Source organism: Meleagris gallopavo, chromosome 3 (genome assembly GCF_000146605.3).
Source record: "Meleagris gallopavo isolate NT-WF06-2002-E0010 breed Aviagen turkey brand Nicholas breeding stock chromosome 3, Turkey_5.1, whole genome shotgun sequence".
NCBI lineage: Eukaryota > Metazoa > Chordata > Aves > Galliformes > Phasianidae > Meleagris > Meleagris gallopavo.
In genome coordinates this window covers 58,881,186-58,901,343 of record NC_015013.2, presented here as the reverse complement: position 1 = coordinate 58,901,343, position 20,158 = coordinate 58,881,186, and the positions used below count along the sequence as shown (strand labels likewise).

At 38.3% G+C, this 20,158-nt stretch overlaps 1 protein-coding gene across 2 annotated transcripts in view; it reads right to left on the bottom strand.

Annotated features, from left to right (window-relative positions):
• Positions 1-4,875: 4,875 nt before the first annotated feature.
• NKAIN3 (sodium/potassium transporting ATPase interacting 3) overlaps positions 4,876-20,158 on the bottom strand; it is a 352,665-nt gene continuing 337,382 nt past the window's right edge. The window contains exons 6-7 of one of the 2 annotated variants that reach the window (XM_010708976.3): positions 10,760-10,843; positions 4,876-7,992 (exon numbers count right to left, since the gene is read on the bottom strand). In XM_010708976.3, the coding sequence (XP_010707278.1) occupies positions 7,979-7,992; positions 10,760-10,843 (98 nt within the window). In that variant the 3' untranslated portion in view covers positions 4,876-7,978. The remainder of the gene's footprint in view (positions 7,993-10,759; positions 10,844-20,158) is intronic. The other variant, XM_031552871.1, reaches the window with a different exon arrangement.

The window sequence follows — 20,158 nt, the reverse complement described above, 5'->3', positions numbered from 1 at the left end:
ACCCTTTCTGTAAATACGTTTTTCCTGATATCCAAACTAAACTTACCCTTTTGCAACTCCAGGCCATTTCCCTCATCCTGTCACCTGTTAACAGTGAGGAGAGAGCACACAAAGACTTTTGGCAGATTTGAGAAAATCCTGGCATATCACAAATCAAAAAATGGACTACATGCCAAGATCCTTTATCCTCAGCTAACACAGTCTCTCTCTCTCATTTTCATCACTGGTGCATCTTATGGTGTCAGTGGAGGATGCTTTACATAGTCAAACAACAAGGATCCCCTTCCCAACCCAGAGAGTGAGGAGGGGAAGTGTGGAAGAGTTGGGGTCAGAATAAAGATGTAACATAATTCTCTGTTAGGGGAAGTAGAAGTATGATTAGTGAGGGGAGGCAAACCGGAGCTGCAGGTGGTGGACGCTGACCCCTAGTGCCCAATGAAAACAGTGGTACCATTCAGAAAGAACCAGAAAAGATGATATGATGAGGCAGGTCTGAGGCAAAGCTGGGAGCTAGTGTTAGTGATTCAGATCACAGAATCACCGAATGGCTGGTGTTGGAAGAGGTCTGGCACAACCCCTGCCCAAAAAGGGACAGCAGAACAGGGTGCCCAGTCCCATACAGGAGGCTTTTGAAGATCTCGAAAAAGGAAACTACACAGCCTCTGGGCAGCCTGTGCTCCATCAACTGCACAGCACAGAAGTGCTGCCTGGTGTTCAGAAATTACATCCCGTTTTGCAATTTGTGCCCATTATCCCTTCTCCTGGCACTGGACACTACTGATCAAAGACTAGTTCTGTCTTCCTTGCACCTTCCCCTTAGGTATTTACAGGCATTGATGAGATCCCCTTCAGCCCCCCTTACTACAGGCCAAGCAGTTTCAGTTCTCTCAGCCTTTTCTCACAGGAAAGTTGCTCCTGTCCCTTCATCATCTTCATGGACCTTCACTGGACTCTCTCCAATATCTCTATGTCTCTCATACTGGGGAGCCCAGGGCTGGACTCAGGAAACAGTCAGGGTCAGCCAAGTCCCTGGCCAGGGAAAAGCACAGCACAGCTCAAGGCCTGGGTTTATATGCAGTTAAACGTAGCTCCCAGAAAAGACGGGGAGGGCTTTGGTGGAGCTCCCAGGGCTGTTTCTCAGCAGGCTGGTGCAAGCCATATAGCCTAGGGCTGGGATCTGGCTGTGGCTGCCAGGACCGATTGCTCCTCCCTACGCTCTGGATTCCTGTGGGCTCCCTCCAGAGCTGCTAGCCAGGATGAGTCCTAGGCAATGGTTTCTGTAGGAGTAATTTTGGTCTCCCAGAGGAATACTCCTTACAGCAGTGTAGATACAACTGCTCGTGAAAGCTTCAGATCAAGCAGACTTATTTTAATTGTACAGCCTTCATAAACCAAAACACAAGTGTGAATATGTATGTGTAAGAGTGGCATAGAAGGATTGGTTGTCGCACACCTGAGAATCTCTCTGCAACCTTTAAGCCAGACAGCTTTACTTGCTGAGAAGAAACAACATATTGGTGTGTGGCTTATGAATATCAGACCAAGGTTATTTAAACAAAGTTGTTGGCTTTCATTTGCCCCAGCACTTGGATCTTGTTGTTCTGTTTATGGCTACACAGATAAAGAGGGATAAATACACCCTAGTGACATGTTATTGAACAATATGGGACAATGCAGGTAGCAGATTTGTTTGCTCACATGTAGTACTGTTCTCATTCCAATTATGTGATGTGTTAGGAAATTCTGTAATCCCTCCTTGAATATGATGCTCTACTAATTGGGCAGATATACAATACTGTAGAAAAAAAGAGAATTTAGATTATTATTAGAGTCACGTTCAGTCAACTTATAATTCAACCTCAGTGAGTCTGCTTGGCATGGACTCACCTGAGTATTTTGATAACGTTTGCAATAAGGCTGGTGTGAAATAAATAGGAAAAAAAAAAAAAGAAAGTTTAAAGCTGTGATATTAGGCTCCAGGGGAATAAGCCAAACAAGGAGAATGCTTTTTGCTTTTCCAGTATTGTTTATGCATGGATGACATTTAGGGAGACTATCACCAGAGTCTGCTGCTGGTTTTGAAAGGCAATAGACCGCGCCATAGCAACTATGCCATAATGTTACCATGTATGAGGCTGTGTAGCATGGTTGATGAGCAGTCACTCATGGAGAGACAGGAATAAATCCAGATGCTTAATTTGTTTAAAATCAAAGAAAAACATTTGAATTATGACTTGTATGAAAGTATGAAATTATGGCAAGAAACCATCATTTATCAGCTATTATCTATCAACCTGGGGAAAAAAAAGTACATCTTATACTAGATGCTGAAAACAAGCAGTACAAGCTAGATTTCTGTCCTTAGCTGTTAAGCAAGTATTTAGAGACCTGGAAAGCCTTATGACCTATTACAGTGAAGCAGAAGGTTACTGGTACACAAAGGTGATCAGGGATGCTCTGGCATACTGCAAGCAGATCATCAGAATATAATACAAGCACAATTCTAAGGGGCAAATCCTGCAGCAGTGAACTTGATAGGAAATAGCAAAAATCTGAATCCCTTGATTGTACACAAAATTTGTGATCTTCTTTTAGTGTAAATTAACTAATCTTTCAGGCTTATCCCCTGATGATTATGCTTTAGAGATGGTTGGCTTCCTGAATAGAGAGGACAAAGAGCACTCCTTCACAGCTGTATGGATGAGGGCATCCTCCATCCTATGTAGTGGTACCCCACTATTTCTCAAATGGTACCTAAGGATACAGTGTTGCCACTCTGATGTAAAAACCACAGTTCTGCCCAGAAATGACATGGTATCATCACCATTTCAGGCACTAAAGAACCAGATTCTAACAAGATGTTTAGCACAGTGGATAAGAGCTGAATTTATTTGAGAAAAAAAAAAACACAAACCAACCAAAAAAAAAAAACCAAAAAAAAAAACCACTTGCAGATGTGGAAGTTTTGGATGGAAGGAACATCTCACCAATTTGAAAAGAAACCTCTTCAGTGTACAAAAGAGCTCCTAAGTTGCAATTTGTTATAATTAAACTAGATGAGACTGATTCTACAAGGAGGCAGGCCAATTAGTTTGGGATGTCAATTTTTGTTTGCTGCTGTCAAAGGCTGTTAAAGGAACTTGATAGATTGCTGGGTTGGCTTTTTTAAAATCAGATAATCCCCACACGAAAGGCAGGCAGACAGCTGGGTGCACAGAGCAGTTGCCAGTATGAAAAAGGGCACACCAGCCATGTGGGGCATGGAGGTGATGGAAGTTTTGCTATGCTCAAATTGACAACTGGATGGAGAGAGGAAACCGAAGACTCATACACAGGCAGCTGCAAAGAACAAAGAAAGCTTGCACTAAAAGCTGTTTAAAAGAAAAAGATGCCCCTAATAGTTTTGGGAAAATCTGTCATTCTCAGGGAAGGACTAAATCCTTTTGTGTGGCCCAAATGCATTGCCCCAGGGTTTTAGTAATGAAAAGTTATTTTTGTGACATGCTAACAAAGTCCCATACCTCTAGGTTCAAACTCGAATATTTTAACAATACATAGTAAATATCATCTTCTTAATAAAATTTGCTGCTGAAAGAAAGCAGATGTTAAATAAAACCAGGTAAAATTCCTGCGATTTAAACTGATACAGTTCTACTGGAAATCATCTAGAGTAGTTAGTAACATATTCTATCACTATAAGGACCCTTTATCAAATACAGACAGTAAACGGTTGTATTTTAGAGAGCAACTTAAGATCACGATTGATCTCCAAAAGATGTAATAAATCCAGGTTTTTTTGAGTCAAAAATCTCTATGGATAGGAAAAAGCTGTGGACAACAGCCCAACCATGTTGTCTCCTGCAACACCAGCAATTTTAATATATCATCACTCTATCATATAATCACAGAATGGCTTGTGTTGGAAAAGATATAAAAAATCAACCAGTTTCATCTCCCTGCAGTGGTCAAGGTTGACAGACACTAGGTCAGACTGCCCAGGGTCCATCCAACCCAGCCTTGAGCATCTTAAGGGATGGGGTATCCACAATCCATCTGGGCAACCTCTTCCAGAACTTTACCTTCCTCTGAATAAAGAATTTCAGCCTAACTTCTACATTAAATTTTCCTTCTTCTAGATTAAAGCCATTCCCCCTTATCCTGTCACTATCACATCATGTAAAAAGTCAGTCTCCCTCCTGTTTATAAGCTCTTTTCACATAATGGAAGGCCACAACGAGGTCTCCCTGCAGTCTTCTCCAAGTTGAACAAGCCCAGCTCCCTCTACCTTTCTTCAAAGGAGAAGTGCTCCAGCCCTCTTTGTGGCCCTCCTCTGGACCCACTCCAACTGCTCTGTATCTTTATAGTGTTGCAGCACTCCCAGGCCTGGACACAGTACTCCAGATGGGGCATGACAAGGGCAGAGTAGAGGGGATCAATCACATACCTCACCTTTCTGGCCATCCCTCTTTTGATGCAGCCTAGGATATAGTTGGCTTCTTCTTCTTGGCTTATCAGCCACGATAAAATCTGTTCATAAACATTTCTTCATGTGTTTCCCATTCTCAGGTGCTAAAACCATCAGCTGCTTTTTTAAAAGTCTGTTGGTACCCAGCTCAATCTTTACTGAATATGTAGCAGCTGCTTTTTGCAGTCATGTGTCCAGTTTCGTTATCAGAAAAAGTACCATTGCAAATCTAATTATCTGTAAACTTGAATTAGCCAGAGACTTGCAGGAGGGAAAAAGATCTAAAAGGCTGAAGGACAAATCTTCCAGCTGTTATAAATTGCTATAGTATGGTACACAAATTCCACCAAGGGACAGCTTATACCAACTGATGATCTGCTCTGAAATTCTAGGAGCAAACTCTTTTTTGCAGTAAAAATGCAGCCATTCTTGAATTGCAAATTGCAGTTAAATTTAACAAAACTACTCAAGCTTATTTAGAAAGTCAGCACTTATTTCTTACGTTGCTGGTTGATCTGGGAGTCACCTATCACCTTACTGAAAGCATACGTGTTAGAAAAGCATTATTTCTCAAGATTTCCAAAACATTAGCCAGTATGTATACTTCATTGGATGACACAGCAATTAACACTCAAATCCATTTATTATTCTCAAGATTTTTTTTCCCAGCACTTACAGATTTCTAGGTACTTTTTTTCGTGTGTCTCAATTTAGAAAAGAAAGACAGTTTTCCTTGGCATTGCAGTGTCCATTTTCGCTTGTTCTAATGAAGACAAATTCCACTCAATTAGGGTTGTTCTGTTTGTTAAATGAGACAGATGGGAAACTTGCTGTACTGGAAAGGGTTCCAAGATTTTAAGCTTACTTGTAATATGCTAGTTAGTGTTCTCAAGCTAAAAAGTGATCAATATATCAGATAGATAGAAGAGCAGTCAGGTTCTGTTTTTGCAGAATTTTTGTGGTGTGCCCATGGTTCTTCATCAATAAGCTGAAAATCTGAAAGTTCAACAGAAGGGCAAGAAAGAGGTATATCCAGACAAATTTGTAAAACATGATCCAGCAGATATGTCTGTCTTGGTAGAAAATTAAATAGATGCTTCCAAAGCTTTGCCAGAATAGGGTGCATTCTGCTCTGAAGGAGAATGTGCAAATGATGAGGATGTAGTGCTCCTTCCCTTTTCTCCTCTCGGTCCTCATGGTAGAACTGGATTCATTTGGAAGCCTCTTATCTACCAACCCATAACAATTAATGCCATTAAGTTAATGCTGAAATGCAAAGCCCATATGTGAACTGCATTGATCACTGGAATCAATACTAGATGCCCACCCTGTGAACTCTCTGAAATGGAGAAAGGTGAAACAAGGCAGCTCCTGAAAGCCATTTGACTCTGAACAACACTCAGATTTGCCAGTCTCCAAAATTCTGGAGCCATCTCAAACTCAGAAGGCTGCAGGCACTGGCTGAATAGACATTGTCATTGTTCAAGGTATCATATAAATAAATGAAATAATCTAAGCAAAAGTAAAATTTTACACAAGTAGATAAAAATGTTTTTTGCCTTATTAGAATACGGCAACTACAAAGAAATTCACATTGTATCTTCTCCATGAAGCCTCTAAACTGATAGTATTTATATTAGCTTTGTGACAAATACTTGTTTTTTTCACATAGATGAAGTCTTCAAGAAAGGACAAACCCGGTAATTTGCAATAATCTAGAAAATATGAGAAAATAGCATATGAGAAACATTCAAATACATGATCACAGATGGCATTATTTTCATGTACAGCATTCTTGGTTTTGGCACAGTCTGACCTTACATAAAAACACTTACTGTTTGAGGTATACTGAGCCCTAAGAATACTAAGAAAGAGTCCTATTCAGTTGTTTCTGTTGATTTTGTCTTAACACTTCATACTGGAAGGGAAGGTTAATCCACGTTCAGTTGATGTTTTCTCCAAAGATGGTGAGGCCTTTGGTTCAACTAAGTGGAAAACAAGTGGATGAACCACAGAAGCCTTTCTACCTAAAAATGGTAGACTATATTAACAGTCTCATTAGGTTCATATCACTAATTAACACAAATAGACAATCTAAGGGAAAGAATCAAAGCAAGTCTTCATCTATTTCACATCTGCTCAGACTGGAAAAGATAGGATAGACAAGCTTCAAGAGAAGACTGCGAACTGAGAATCTGAAAGCTGTTGGAATGCAATTTACTAGCTGAAGATTATTAGGGAAATTTATGAAAGAACTTAGTGGACCTTAGTTCAGTTTCCAGTGGAGAGATAGAGACATGCATATCAGAAAGAATGCTTTTCATGACAATCCCATCAAAGAAAACACAAAATGAGAAACCACAAAAAGGGAAATGGCCCCCAAGCCCTGATGAAATTTATACTGATGGTGAGGCACATTATGTGAAGAGATGTACTCTGGTGTATAAAACTATGCACAATATTTTAAACAGTAATTAAGAAGAAAGAAACACAGAGTTCCGGTAAAAAGACTGCCAATTCCCCAAAGAAAGTAGCTTTTGTGTATCACTTTATGCTAGTGGTGACAGAATAGAAAACAAAATACGACAGTTACATACATGTTCTTTGTCTAGAAGTATTTACAAATAACTTTACAAATTTTTGTACACATATTCAGATTTGCTTGTTTACTTTTAAATAAGGAACAAAATTATTTCCCAGAGGCTTCTAAGGCTGAAGGTGGTGCCTTATACTGTACATTCATGCTTGGCTTCTTCCTGGGAGAAGGGAGGAAAAGAGTTTAAAAGTGTGCAAATCACAGACACCTAAAGAACCCTGTAATTAAGGGTTTCTAGTGACTGACAACCACAGATTGTATGGTCATTCTACTTCTCTTTGAATCAGAGACAGCTATTGTTGATGGGCTCAGAGTAAGAGATTAGAGAGGGAGAAGGAGCCATATATGAATTGCAATAATTAGATGAGTATGTTTGTACTGGAACATCTGGTCAAGTAGAGTCATAGACCTACTCCTACTGTATACCGCAGTTCAAAAATAAAACAAGCAATGAGCACTGCAAATTTCAAAATACAGCTCCTTTGCACCATTAGGATTTAACTCCTGCTGTATTTTTTGGAGTCCAAACCACTGACACGATTTTTACCAGGCACGGTATGATTCTATCAGTTAAAAAATACTGACTTCCTTGAGAAAGATGCACCCTTCTCATAGTTTTCACAGGTTTTGTTTTCATGCCTTAACATTAAATGTTGTAAAAATATTAAAATTAAAAAAGAAAAAATTTACAATTTACAAGTGTCCATATAAGTAAATCATTCAAAAATTCAAGATCATCTACAAGGATCTACCAAATAACAACGCTGATAATGACACTGAGCCTGTGGGAAGAACAATCCACGCGCCGTGAGAAACGGACAATGCATTTCTTCCAGAACGATGAGTCACAAGATTGGTCTTTTCTTCTAACATCTGTTTCTTCATCTACAACAGCAGAAGTCTTGAGTGAACATCCATTACTTAGTTCGACCTAAAAAAACAGAACATATGAATTATTTACAAATGAAAACCTGTTTTATGCCTCTTCTAGTTTCTTAGATGTAAATTCACAACAGCTGACAGGTTAGTAACTAATGAAACAAAAAGTCTAGTCACTAGCTTCCTCAGTTGTAAGACTCACATATAAGGTCAAGAATGAGTAGCTGGATACAAAGTGGTAGCTTTGTATTATGCATACCAGAAAAGCAAAAAACGTGGGGAACAATATTGTTGATGAAGAAAAATGATGGAAGTGCACATAATAATAGACTCTTTTTAGTATAATATATTTTAGCAGCGTAAGATAAATGTTCATTAGGTTATAGATTTTCACCTGATGATGAACATACTTTTGAGCTGGACTCACACATTCACGTGCTTGCTGAATGTATTCTCCATCTGCCTGTAAGCCATGTTCAATTGTGCAAGCTTGGAAATTCTGTGATGGCCTTGGTGGACTGACTCTCAAGAGAAGATAGGAACTGAGCAGGACACAGAACCTCCAGAGTGGTTACCCCTCAATTGACAGTTTCTCAGACACTTTGTGAATCTCAGAAGCTAGCAACAGTTCTAGCAATGCAATTTCTCCTTTGGAATTAAGGAACTCAGTGTATGTCCAGACAGGGTTGCCTACAACCAGAATAGCACTGGATCAGACCTATTCACTCTAGCAGAAATGATGGTCATGCAAAGTATAACTTTCGAAATTCACTAATAATGATTAAAAAAAGAAGAAAAAAAAGTGAAAGCCAAAATGTAACACTTTTAACTTCTTCAAAACATTATGGTAACAATGAAGAAACTCAAATGAAATTCAAATGCAACGTGTTTTTGTTTTTTTTTTTCCTTGTTCACATGCTTCTCTACTTTCCATCTAGCAGTACGTAGAAAAAAACTTTAATTAGTATTAAATGACCTGGTTGTTGATGTTGTGTTTGAAGCAAACAAAACTGAAGAGACAAATTTCTTTACAGCCTATGTGTCATGTGTCTCAAAAAGAACACAACAATTTTTCCCACTCCCTTTGCTCTCCCTTCTGCCTTCCACATATTTTAACTGAAAACTGCATGGTTCAGGGAAAAGATTTCGCTTCTGTTTGTCCCATATGTGGGAAATAGGAAGATGATATTTATTTTCCAGTACTGCATGCTCATCAACATCCCCTAGATTCTTTGAGCTATTTAACCTAAATCTGCTTTCAAAGAATAAATTCTCATAGTCTGTGACTTTTGTACAAAAACTAACGGCTTTTGAAGGAATAAATCTTTCCTCGAAATATTTTTTATCTCCATTAATTACAGTAATTTTGCTCATATATTGTTTTATATCTAAACTTACATCAGCTTTAAAATTAAAAAGACTAAAATTTTTGATGGAGAAGTGTAAATACTGTATCTGTGGCTTTCTTCTTCATAGATAACAATTACCCTTTTCAGTCTCAAACATCTTCTTAAGAATGGTCAAAACTTCTTTCTGCTGTCACTTTTCCCAAAGAAAATGCATTAAAATCAGCATCAAATGAAATATTATGTAAATGCAGATTTCAACATAGTGATACACTTAATGCCACATCAAACAGCTTGTTATTTTATTTTGTCATAATGTCTTAATGTGATATTTCTTACTGTTGTAACATGCACTGTTACACTGAGATAAAGCTTTTCTCATTTTGGGGCATTCATAATCCTACAGTATTTACGCACTCGATTTTATGAAATTTTGTTCATGTTTATTCCTATAAACTGAAAGCTACAGCATGAGTAAAATGTATTTTAAAAGCATGCAAGTATTAGTAAAGTCTCAAGCAAAGTTCAAGTGGCCACTCAAAACACTTTGTTAGCGATTGACCTCTTTAGATTGACTCCCAGTACATGCACATATGCAAAAACCAGGAAGAACCTTCAGTCTCTTTCTAATTATCTTGATTGGTAAATAAAGTACCAATAAAGTTGTTAAATCAAGTTCAGTCATTTATCTGCAATCATTTGGTGTTATGTTTAAGAAGCTTGAAAGGACCAGAGGTAAATGGAAAGATAGAAGGCTTCAATGTAACTACTTATATACATCAAAGAATTTCCAAACGAATATCTTCTATTTTAACAATAATACAATGAAATATCATCTACTTGAGGCAATCAGATCTTCTTCCAAATACTGATAACATCTCCCTGTCCTTTAATTTACTCCAACTAAAATGCAAATAAGTGTATCCAAAATTATCATCAGATAACAAAAAGTATTTTGTAGGACATGCCTATGAAAACTGTGATTGCCATGGTGGGAGCAAATAACAGACAGCAAAGGGATAATGAAGTCGCTGTGAAACTATAGATTTTAAGCTGACTTAGTTTTTCTGCAAACATTTTTCTTTCAGTCTCAGCCCAAATGTAAAAGCTTCTGTTTTTCCATAAGTGGGTTAATCTCATTAAGATTTATGAAGCATCAGCCATAAATCAGCTCTCCTCTTGCTAAAAAGTCAGCAGGGAAGCAATGCCATCCGTCACTGTGAGCCTCTCCTTGTGTTAAGCCAAGGCACAACACGGCAGACATGGTCCTATCTCTTAATCCTCGCCTTAGCGGATATGTCATCAATGACATAGTGACCTTACTAGCATGTTTTATGTGGATTAATTTTTGATTAAGTTCTAATTGAAGTATAATTAAATTATTAGTAACCTCATGCCAAAATTACGTCAGGAGAAGGTTAGCTTTCAGTCCAGTTGGAAGGATTAATGTGGTCCACAGGACCAGAACCTTACCTACAGGCTTTACAGGCTTTAACTCAACATGTTCCTGGGGGGGCTGTCGGTAGGAGTATGTGTCAAGTCCGCCTATAAAATCAACTGAAAACACAACAGTGCCAGAAATGAACAAATGGAAATGAAAATACGTCAACTGAAAAATAAGTATGGAAAAATTATTAAAAAAAAAAGTAAGCGCATGCACAGGTTTGCAATACCAGAAGTAGGCAAAAAATACTGTGGCTTCCAGAAGGCTCTGTGCTCTGTTGTCTTTGAGATCCACATAGCACAGTGCCTGATCAGACAAGGAAACATCTGACTGACCAGACATGCATGCTCCTGTCAGCATACATGCTAATTCACAGCTCTGCTGTGGGGTAATGTAGCTTCTTGGTCTTAGGGCAATCTCAGGATATATTTCATAATTCAGATTCTACTTCCTTTGAAGTGTTTAATTTCTTCTCAACTTTTACAAACCAAAGGACTAGCAGGAATGTAAGACAACAATAAAAACCCGTTGAGAATAAGTAGGTGGCAGCTGGATGTGGAAAAGCAGCAGAATCTTCTCTGGATGAACGTCTGGGGGCAGGGAGTCTTTTCAGAATCCTCCCAATTTAGCTCAAGATTTCTGTTAGGAATATTGTGGAGATGTCTGCTCTTCAGACGTTTTCAGTTCCTTTTATGGTAATAATGATTTTAAAATAATGACATTTTAATCTAAGTCGTGTATCCTGCTATTTTTGTTAAGATTTCCAACAGCTTCCAGAAGCCACACTTTCAAGCTACCCCAGAAATCTAAAATCAAGTTCAGGGAGAAGATTATTTTTATTGGTTTAGAATGGCTTCTTACAGAAACAATGTAGACCTGGCAAATTCACAGCACATTAGGATTCTTTGGTCACATGGAAGGCAACTGCCTTTACTTATTTATATACAGACACATATATAAAAGTCCTACGTAACTCCTCATTGTGCTAATCACTGTATGAGCACCTAATTAGTAGCCTCTTCCCGAGAATTATATGTATAAGGTAAACAGAAAAAGAAAACTCATCCAGAGGGGACAGAGAAATGATACTTAGAGACAGAAGGACCGATGAATACCCTCTAAAATCTGTGAAAATGCTCCTGTTGATTTTAATCTCCTCTCCTCTTGAGTCTAGGAGAGGAAAAGCTTGGCTGAAAACTTAACTTAATGCACTTCAGTTATGCAGTATCAACTTGGCTGCAAGACTATTTTCTTAAAATTGCCTGAGCAGGATAGAATGCTGAGCAGCCAGCCCAGCTGGGTGTCAGCCCAGGCCAGGGTCAGCCTAGCTGAGTGGCAGCCCTAGCCTCTCTGCATCTCTCCCTTCAACTGCATTTCTTACTTGTTGCTACCCTCCTTCAGAATGACATAACAAAATAAAACACCAAACATCAAAAAAGACTTAAGCACTAATGGGACCAAGAGCTACGTTTGCAGATATATTCTTGTAAAAGCTGATTTATAAAATATCTATGTGCATAACACAAGCCACAGCTAATTCTTCATTTTTTTGGAAAAAAATCATGCCTCCAGAGTAACAGAATCTGGTTTTTTTTTTTTGTGTGTGTGTGTGTGTGTTATTTTTTTAATATTCTTTAGTTTTCCCAGCTCTCTACTGAGGATTATTAGTTTTTTTTTTCTAAGAAAGTGATAGAAGGAGTTGGCAAGTATGTTTTTGAAATAATTCAGTACTTCAGAATCACACATCACTCTTCTCAGCAACTGTAAGCGTGGAGAGAATTTAAAGCAACCAGTACTTCTACTAACAGATCTTCTGGAGAAAGAAATGAAGTCAGAATGTATTTATGATTGGAAACATAGATGTGTTTTTCACAAAGAAAACACTTAATAGCACCATCAAAAAAGTTTTGAGATAAGATGTTCAAATCTGCTTAGTTGAGACTTTCTCTTTTGCAATCCAAGAGCTGAAGTTTGACTTGAAATTCATGTGAAGATAATTCTCAAGGCAAGAGCTGCTCTATCACACAAGAGAACGGAATGTGACGTTTTCCATTATGTACTCTATTTTATGGCTGATAGCTCCTTAATATGAAGATTCATCACCAGTTATTTGAATTGTATGCTACTTTTCATTTTAAGGATTCAGACAGATTTTACTAGATATTTTCAGCATTTATGTCTAGTAGACTCCTAGAACTAAGGCCACAAAAGAACATTAAATAAAACTTCACGTTGACTGAATTTTTAGGATATACACATCTCCCTGTTTAATCAGACAAAAGTGAGCAGCAATGTTTGCATATGTTTCCCAAGGGCAAAACATTGCTTTAAGGATGATATTGAATAATTGATTTTGTTCTTTTCTGACTACTGGATTATGGATAATACCTGCTGTATAGTCATAGGATTACGACAATTAACTTCAGAAACTGCCTGGAAGTAAGTTCAATGAAAAAAACATCTTTTTTTTTTTTCCCCACAGAGTTCTATAATTCTATGCCTTTATTTATTTATTTATTAAAAGACCAACATGTTATCAGTGGGGATATTCAATCACTAAGCATGGGACACCCATAGAGTCCAGTCATTAACTACAGTCATGCAGAGAGAAACTTAAAATCCTGAAGGGAGGATTTTTTAGCACCCCACAGATAATAGCAGGTTACAGCAGAAACCCGTTATTTTATCAGCAGCTGGCTGCATAACATGATCCGTATTCACAGAGAATTTTTCTCTCCTTGTGTCACCTCAGTTTTGCAGTTTTGCTGGATGTTTCATGGCCAGTATGAAATATTTTTTTAGAGTTCACTACCTGCTGGGCTTGGAAGTGCAAATCTGTGCTGGTTGCCCACTGCGGGTAGTCCATTAAAATGGTGTTCATTCACTTGTGGGCCATATCAGCAGAGCAGTTGTCATAATCTGCCTGAGTGAGAAAAGTGCAACACGCTGCTAGCTGAAGAAGGTGTATCCACGGTCATCAATAACTTTGAGGGCTACTTTTTTGTAGACAGATGACATTTAGGAATGCCTTACTACTATTAATGCAGTGCATTCACCCATATGCCAGTTGAAATTTCCTTTCTTTTTGAAGGTAATGGAGAAGAATCAGAGATCTGAAAAATTCCCTTCTCCCATCCCAATCTCTCATCTGGAATTCAGCTTCTCCGGCAATATTCCTCTGACCTTCTTGCAGACCCTGTGCAAACAGCTGCCAGAGCTTGTGAGCCCATTGGTATATTACTGATTTCTCTTTTCAAAGCTGTTACATTCTAAGTGTGTCTGGGGGGAAGTGCAGAGTATGAGTAGTGCAGTGATATAGTACAATGCCTAACAAATCCTGCAGTCTCTTGTCTTAGAATAGCTTAGGTCCTCTTGATTTTTGCCTCTCATTTTTATAAATGAGGGTAAGCCTTCAAAATGATGGCTAGAATTGATGGCACCTCCAGCTATCCCCTGTCCAGGACAGGGGAAGGCTAGAAGCTGCTTGCATAGATCTTTTTATGTACAGATTATCCTAATCAATGGGTCTCCAAATACTGTTTTGCACTGCATTTTTCCCAGTGTGCTAAGACCTTTGAATGGCATATATAGTAATGTAACCATGGCCATTAAGGAAATTAACAGAAATAATCAGTTAGTTAAAGTATGTGATGGATAGTAAGACAAGGAGCCAAATTCAACAAGAAAGAGGAAGCAAAAATGGGGACTGTCAGGGCTAGATGCACAAAGTTTAAACTTTGAACTTTCCAGTATTTGCACTTGTAACTTTATATAAACTTTCTAGATACGTATATAATGTTGTTTTTTTCTCCCACATAACTAGCAACAGGACTAGAGGGAATGACCTCAAGTTCACCAGAGGAGGTTCAAGTTGGATATTAAGAAAAATTTATTCTCTAAAAGAGTTATCAGGTGCTGGAATGGGCTGCCCAGGATGGCGGTGGTGTCACTATCCGTGGAGGTGTTCAAGAATTGTTTAAATGTTGTACAAAGAGACTTGCTTTAGTGGGAAAATACTGGTGGTAGGTGGATGTTGTTGGAGGTCTTTTCAAACCTTGGTGATTCTGTGATTCTTCCTAATTTTTCAGTTGTCTTCCAGCGTCAAGAAACACATTTCTCTTATATCCTTGTCTGAACTAGTCAGATTGTTCCAGCTATCTGGTGCCAGTACTGTCAGACTTCACACTAAGTCTGAATAGATGGGCTGCTCTAGTCATGTAGCAGAAGAGCCACATGTTCTATTACAGGATGCCAGGAATTGATTCTTTTTATGCAGAGGGCTAAAGGGGGGAAGATGTATTCCTGGAGATGGAGAACTCTCGTGCCCTAAGGAAAGTTTCCTTAATGATCTGCCAGCTCTGCTGTGTTCCCTTGTCCTTAAGGACAGATTCCCAGGGGGATTCACTAACTAACTCCCAGAAGATTGGAATTTGGCTTTCCTGAGTTTACTCTTTGCCTGTCTGATATCCCTCAAGAGTTAGAACTCCACCGCTGCCTGGTAACTATAGCCCATGCAGCCTAAAATCCTGATGTCACTAATCATTGGTGATCAACAGATCCAGCACTGCATCCCTCTGGTGGGGCTGTCTATTACCTGGTTGAGAAAGTTATTCTTGGTACACTCTATGAGCCTCTTGGGATCACTTACACCTTGCTACTTTTCCAGCAGACATCAGGGTTGTTGAAATCCCTTTACAGGACAAGAGTTGTGATCATGATGCCTTTTGTAGCTGAAGAAGAAGGCTCTGCTTGATCAGGACACCTGTAGAAGACTCCAGCCACAAGGCTTCCTTTGTTGCCCCAGTCTCTAACTCTCTCCCATAGGCTTTTGACTCACTTGTGATCATTCTTCAGGGACAGTTCTTCCCATCCTAGCAATTAAGCTCTAGCACTTATTCACATCTAAAAGTATGCATAGTACTGAAACCAAAAAAATGCTAGCGCAGAATTGCACTGATCCGGTGATATCTTACACTCTATAGTATCAAGCACACTGATGCTGTGTAACATAGGTTTCCATTTCAGATGAGGCAATTTCCATTTCCTTTGCCTCTACTGACTATCTCTCTGAGGCTCTGCATAGAAATCCTGCTTCACCACATGACATTTGCCTCTTGCTGTGGAGCACTGTATGCTTTGCCTCCTTTGAAAATCCTGCTCATTGCTACATAATGCTTAGTGATGGTCTGCCTCAGTCCTTGAGAAGATAGATCTCAATGCTTTCTACCACACATTTCCATAGTTTCAGCATCTGTAAACTTCAAACTACATTTTTTTCCCCTCTTCTAAGCAGACAGCGCTGCCTCCAGCACTTGCTGGAACCTTTCTCTTCTCAACCATGATACCCAGCACAAACTCCCTTTGACTAGCCAGCATATAAGCTTGTGGCCTTACTGTGCCTTCTTTGAATTCAAGTTTACAGATCAGAAATAGAACTGGATAAACCCCTTCTATGATCTCCAGATTATCAAATCTCTCTTTTCAATCTTTTATCTCTCTGAATGAGCACAAACCAGCAAGCTTTGAACTTCCTTTGTTCTTGCCCTTATTTTTTTTCAGATGGTGAAGCTGGCAAAATAACCCTTCTGTTGATCTGTATCAAACTAGCATTCTCCAATCCCTCTGAACACGTTACTGAGTCCTTCTATGATGCTCTCAGTTTCCCCTAGAATATGAGATTTATCTGTCTCAGAGCTGTTGTAGATGCACCTGCTAAGTCTGCTATTTAATTGCACCCAACTGCAGCAGTGAGGATTAGTTTGTAAGTGCTTCTCTGCAAACGGGGAAACAGTGTACCTCATGCTAATGCTTTTGTCCTGCTCTTCAAATTGTCTTGCTGATCTCTTAATATTTATTTTATCATTACCAATGCTCTGACTAATTAAGCTCTTCATACTCAAATTAGGTCTTAAAAAATCTCAAACATCATATGACTGCATTCTCAGCTATGAAAAAATGAACAAAGAGTTTAGAGCATTAAAAAACTGGAGCTTACACTGGCCAGTGATCTTATGTATGATGAAGAAGAAAGAAATGAATATTCTCTGTGTCAGGAAACATGTAGCCAGGAAAATGGTTTTCTCATACTTAGAAAGTTGGTGTTATTTCACATTAGGAGAAAGATGAATGTGCAAAAGGGAACAAAGTATGTAACAGGATTAGCACTCATTTTGAAGTTACTGGTGTATTAATCTGTTAAGGATAAAGAAAGAATATGCTATATTGACTTCATAAATAAAAAAATCTTTCACTGAAGAAAGATGAATTAAAAAATACATTTTTATGAAAACTTTGTGAGTCTTGAAATATGGTCCTATAAAATAGCACATTGTCCTGATTAACTGTGAGGATTAAGAAGGAAAAGAAAATGTAGAGAAATCAATGTTGAGGAATAAGTGTCATCATATAAATGATGGAAGGAACACAGCATTATTTGGTTTTGCTGCACCTAAATTGTAATACTGAGAAAAACACAAATGCATTGAGATGAAATTTCAGCTAACAAAACCAACTGCATGGAAACAGTCAATATTGACTGTTTCAGGACAAAATTACGTAAAATGAAGATTGAAGGGAGTCTGGCTACGTCCTAGATTACAGAAGACAAGAGAAAGTCTTGAGAAAGTTGTGAGAAAGAGCTAATAAAGCACACAAGAAACACGTGCTAAATGTAATACTGTTGACAGAAGGTTCAAAATGAGACAGCAGGGGGCCCTAGCAGCCAAAAAGGCAAACTGCCTTCTGGGGTGCATTTAACACAGCGTAGCCAGCTGGCCAAAAGAGGTGATTCTCTCGCTGTACTTAGGGTTGGTTCAGCTTCACCTTGAATACTGTGTGCAGTTCTGGGCTCCACAATATAAAAAGGACATTAAGGTACTTGAATGCATCTAGAGTAAGGCAACAAAGCTGGTAAAAAGGACTGAAGACATGGCCTTTGAGGAGAGGCTGAGGACAACTGGGTTGTCCAGTCTGGAGAAAAAAAGGCTAAGGGGTGGCCTCAGTGCTCTCCACAACTTCCTTAAGAAGGAAGTGGAGTGCAGGGGAATGTGCAACTCTTCTTCCTGAGATCCAGTGACAGGAATAGCAAAGAGCTGTGCTAGGGGAGTTTCAGATTAGGCATTAGAAAAAAATTATTTACCAAAAGAGTGGTTAAACACCAGAACGAGCTTTCTGGAGAGGTGACCAATGCCCCACACCTGTCAGCACTGAAGAAGCATTTGGATAATTCTGTCAATAATCTACTTTGATTTTAGGTAGCCCTGAAGGGATCAGGCACTTGGACCCCATGGCATTTGTATGTTCTTTCCAACTGTTCTGTTCTTTTCTATTCATTGAAAATAAGTTTTATAGCAAGAGGTGATATATTTAATTTGATCGACTGGCCCAGCAGGACTGGCTATATCAATTGATTTAGTGAGACAACACCTTTTGCTATAAATCTTCCTTCTCTTATATCTTCAAATCATTTGGGCTATAAAATGCTACAACAAAATCTGAGAAGTACACAATATAGACAGCAAATTAGTTTTACAGATAAGAGGAATTTAGAAAGATAATTTTATGAAGGGTTAAAAGTGTGATGACATTAGATATGCATTATAGAGAACTAGAGAATAAATTACAGTAAAAATCAACAGGATAAATCAAAGTGATTAGTAAAAAAAAAAAACAACAAACATTTAAAATATTTTATTATCTTCTTTCTTTTTCCTTGATTGTTCTTCTAAAAAATCCTTGTGATACTTTGTTTTTTTTTTCTTAGCTTTGATTTTATCAGTAAACAACAATTGTCAACCCTCCCATTTCCAAACAGGATATTGAATATTTTGCCTTGTTATACATGTTGGTCTCCTTTGGGTTATGATATTCAGAACTGAGATTTTAAAAAATGGCTGAACTATTGATGGTTTAATTCTTATGTATATGATTTTATCATACTTTGGAATATTATATTACCAAATAAAATTATCTTCCAAAATTACCTATGACAGGAAATTCATAGCTTGATTCAATGTACTTTACTGAGTTATGATATTATCAACATAATTTATGATCATTTACCAAGATAATTTCTGTCCATTTCACTGCTGGTGTGGATCCTCATTAAATTTGTACCCATTTTGGCTTGGTAAGCCCTCTCTACAACATGAACCAACCTTGGTCCAGACTTATGTGTCTCACATCAAAAGCAGCACTGAAATGTTGTCTCAATAAAGAGCTCTTAGTGGTGTAGTAGTAACTGGGCTAAGGGAAATTATCACTCAAACAACCAAAACACTGACATCTTATGTAAGCTAAGGCTGGAAATTGGAAAAACCCAGTTACATTTAACAAGAGTTGGGGGAGATGGTATTTATACAGAAGAGTGGGAGTCTGAAAAGTTTCCTTCAAGCTCCACAAATTAAAGCAGACACAAAACGGTTACCATTTCGAAATGAAAAAGTGAGGAGGTTGGAAACAGCAGTGGAAAATAGATTTGAAAAGATATTTAATTTTAATGGAGAAGCTGGGTGAAAGTTAGGGACAGAAACAGACACTACTTAGACCTGTACGTGATATCAAGTGGAAAGCTTAAGAGTTGGACACTGAATGCTGGAGTAAGATTGATTTAACAATAGATGCAATTTAAGTGAAAAGGCTAAGGTGTTGGCAATGGGGGACTGAGATGGCATCAATTTAAAAGCAGATTTAATTTAAACAGAAAGGCCAAGGAGGTGGAAGGTGGAGACTAAAACAAAATCAATATCAAATTAGCTAAGTAGAAGCTTGAATCAAATCAGCTAGTTTAACAGAAGGGCAAGAAGTGAGTATTTGGGAGTAGATGAGCAATGCATGGACCTAAGAGATGTCAAGGAGCTGCCAGTGAGAAATACATTCCCACTAAATTAGAATCATGTTTCCATTTTAGTGAGAATATTTATTACAGTAGTAAACTAAGCAATCTTAAAGAAAGGTGTGATCTCCACTTTAAGGAAAATTACAAAATTATAATTACATCTCTATTTTAAGTGAATAGTCTTTTATGTATATATTAATACGTATAAATGGGGTATGGTATATACTACTCAGAATCAATAGCAGAAATGATTGATATGAATTACAACTTCTGAACTGGAATTTATGAGGAAGTAATGAACTAGTCTTTAAAAATCCTCCTTTCTAGTTATCAGTTTGGAAACCAACTTAAGGCAAAGGAGAGTTTACATACACCTGTGTTTGACACACAATATGTATGTCTATATGTAATTTCTTAATTTCTTTTTTCGGATTGGAAGGGACCTCAAGGATCATGAAGCTCCAATCCGTCTGCCACATGCAGGGCCACCAACCTCCCCATTTAATACCAGACCAGGCTGCCCAAGGTCCCATCCAATCTGGCCTTGAACACCTCCAGGGTCAGGGCACCCACAACTTCTCTGGGCAGCCTG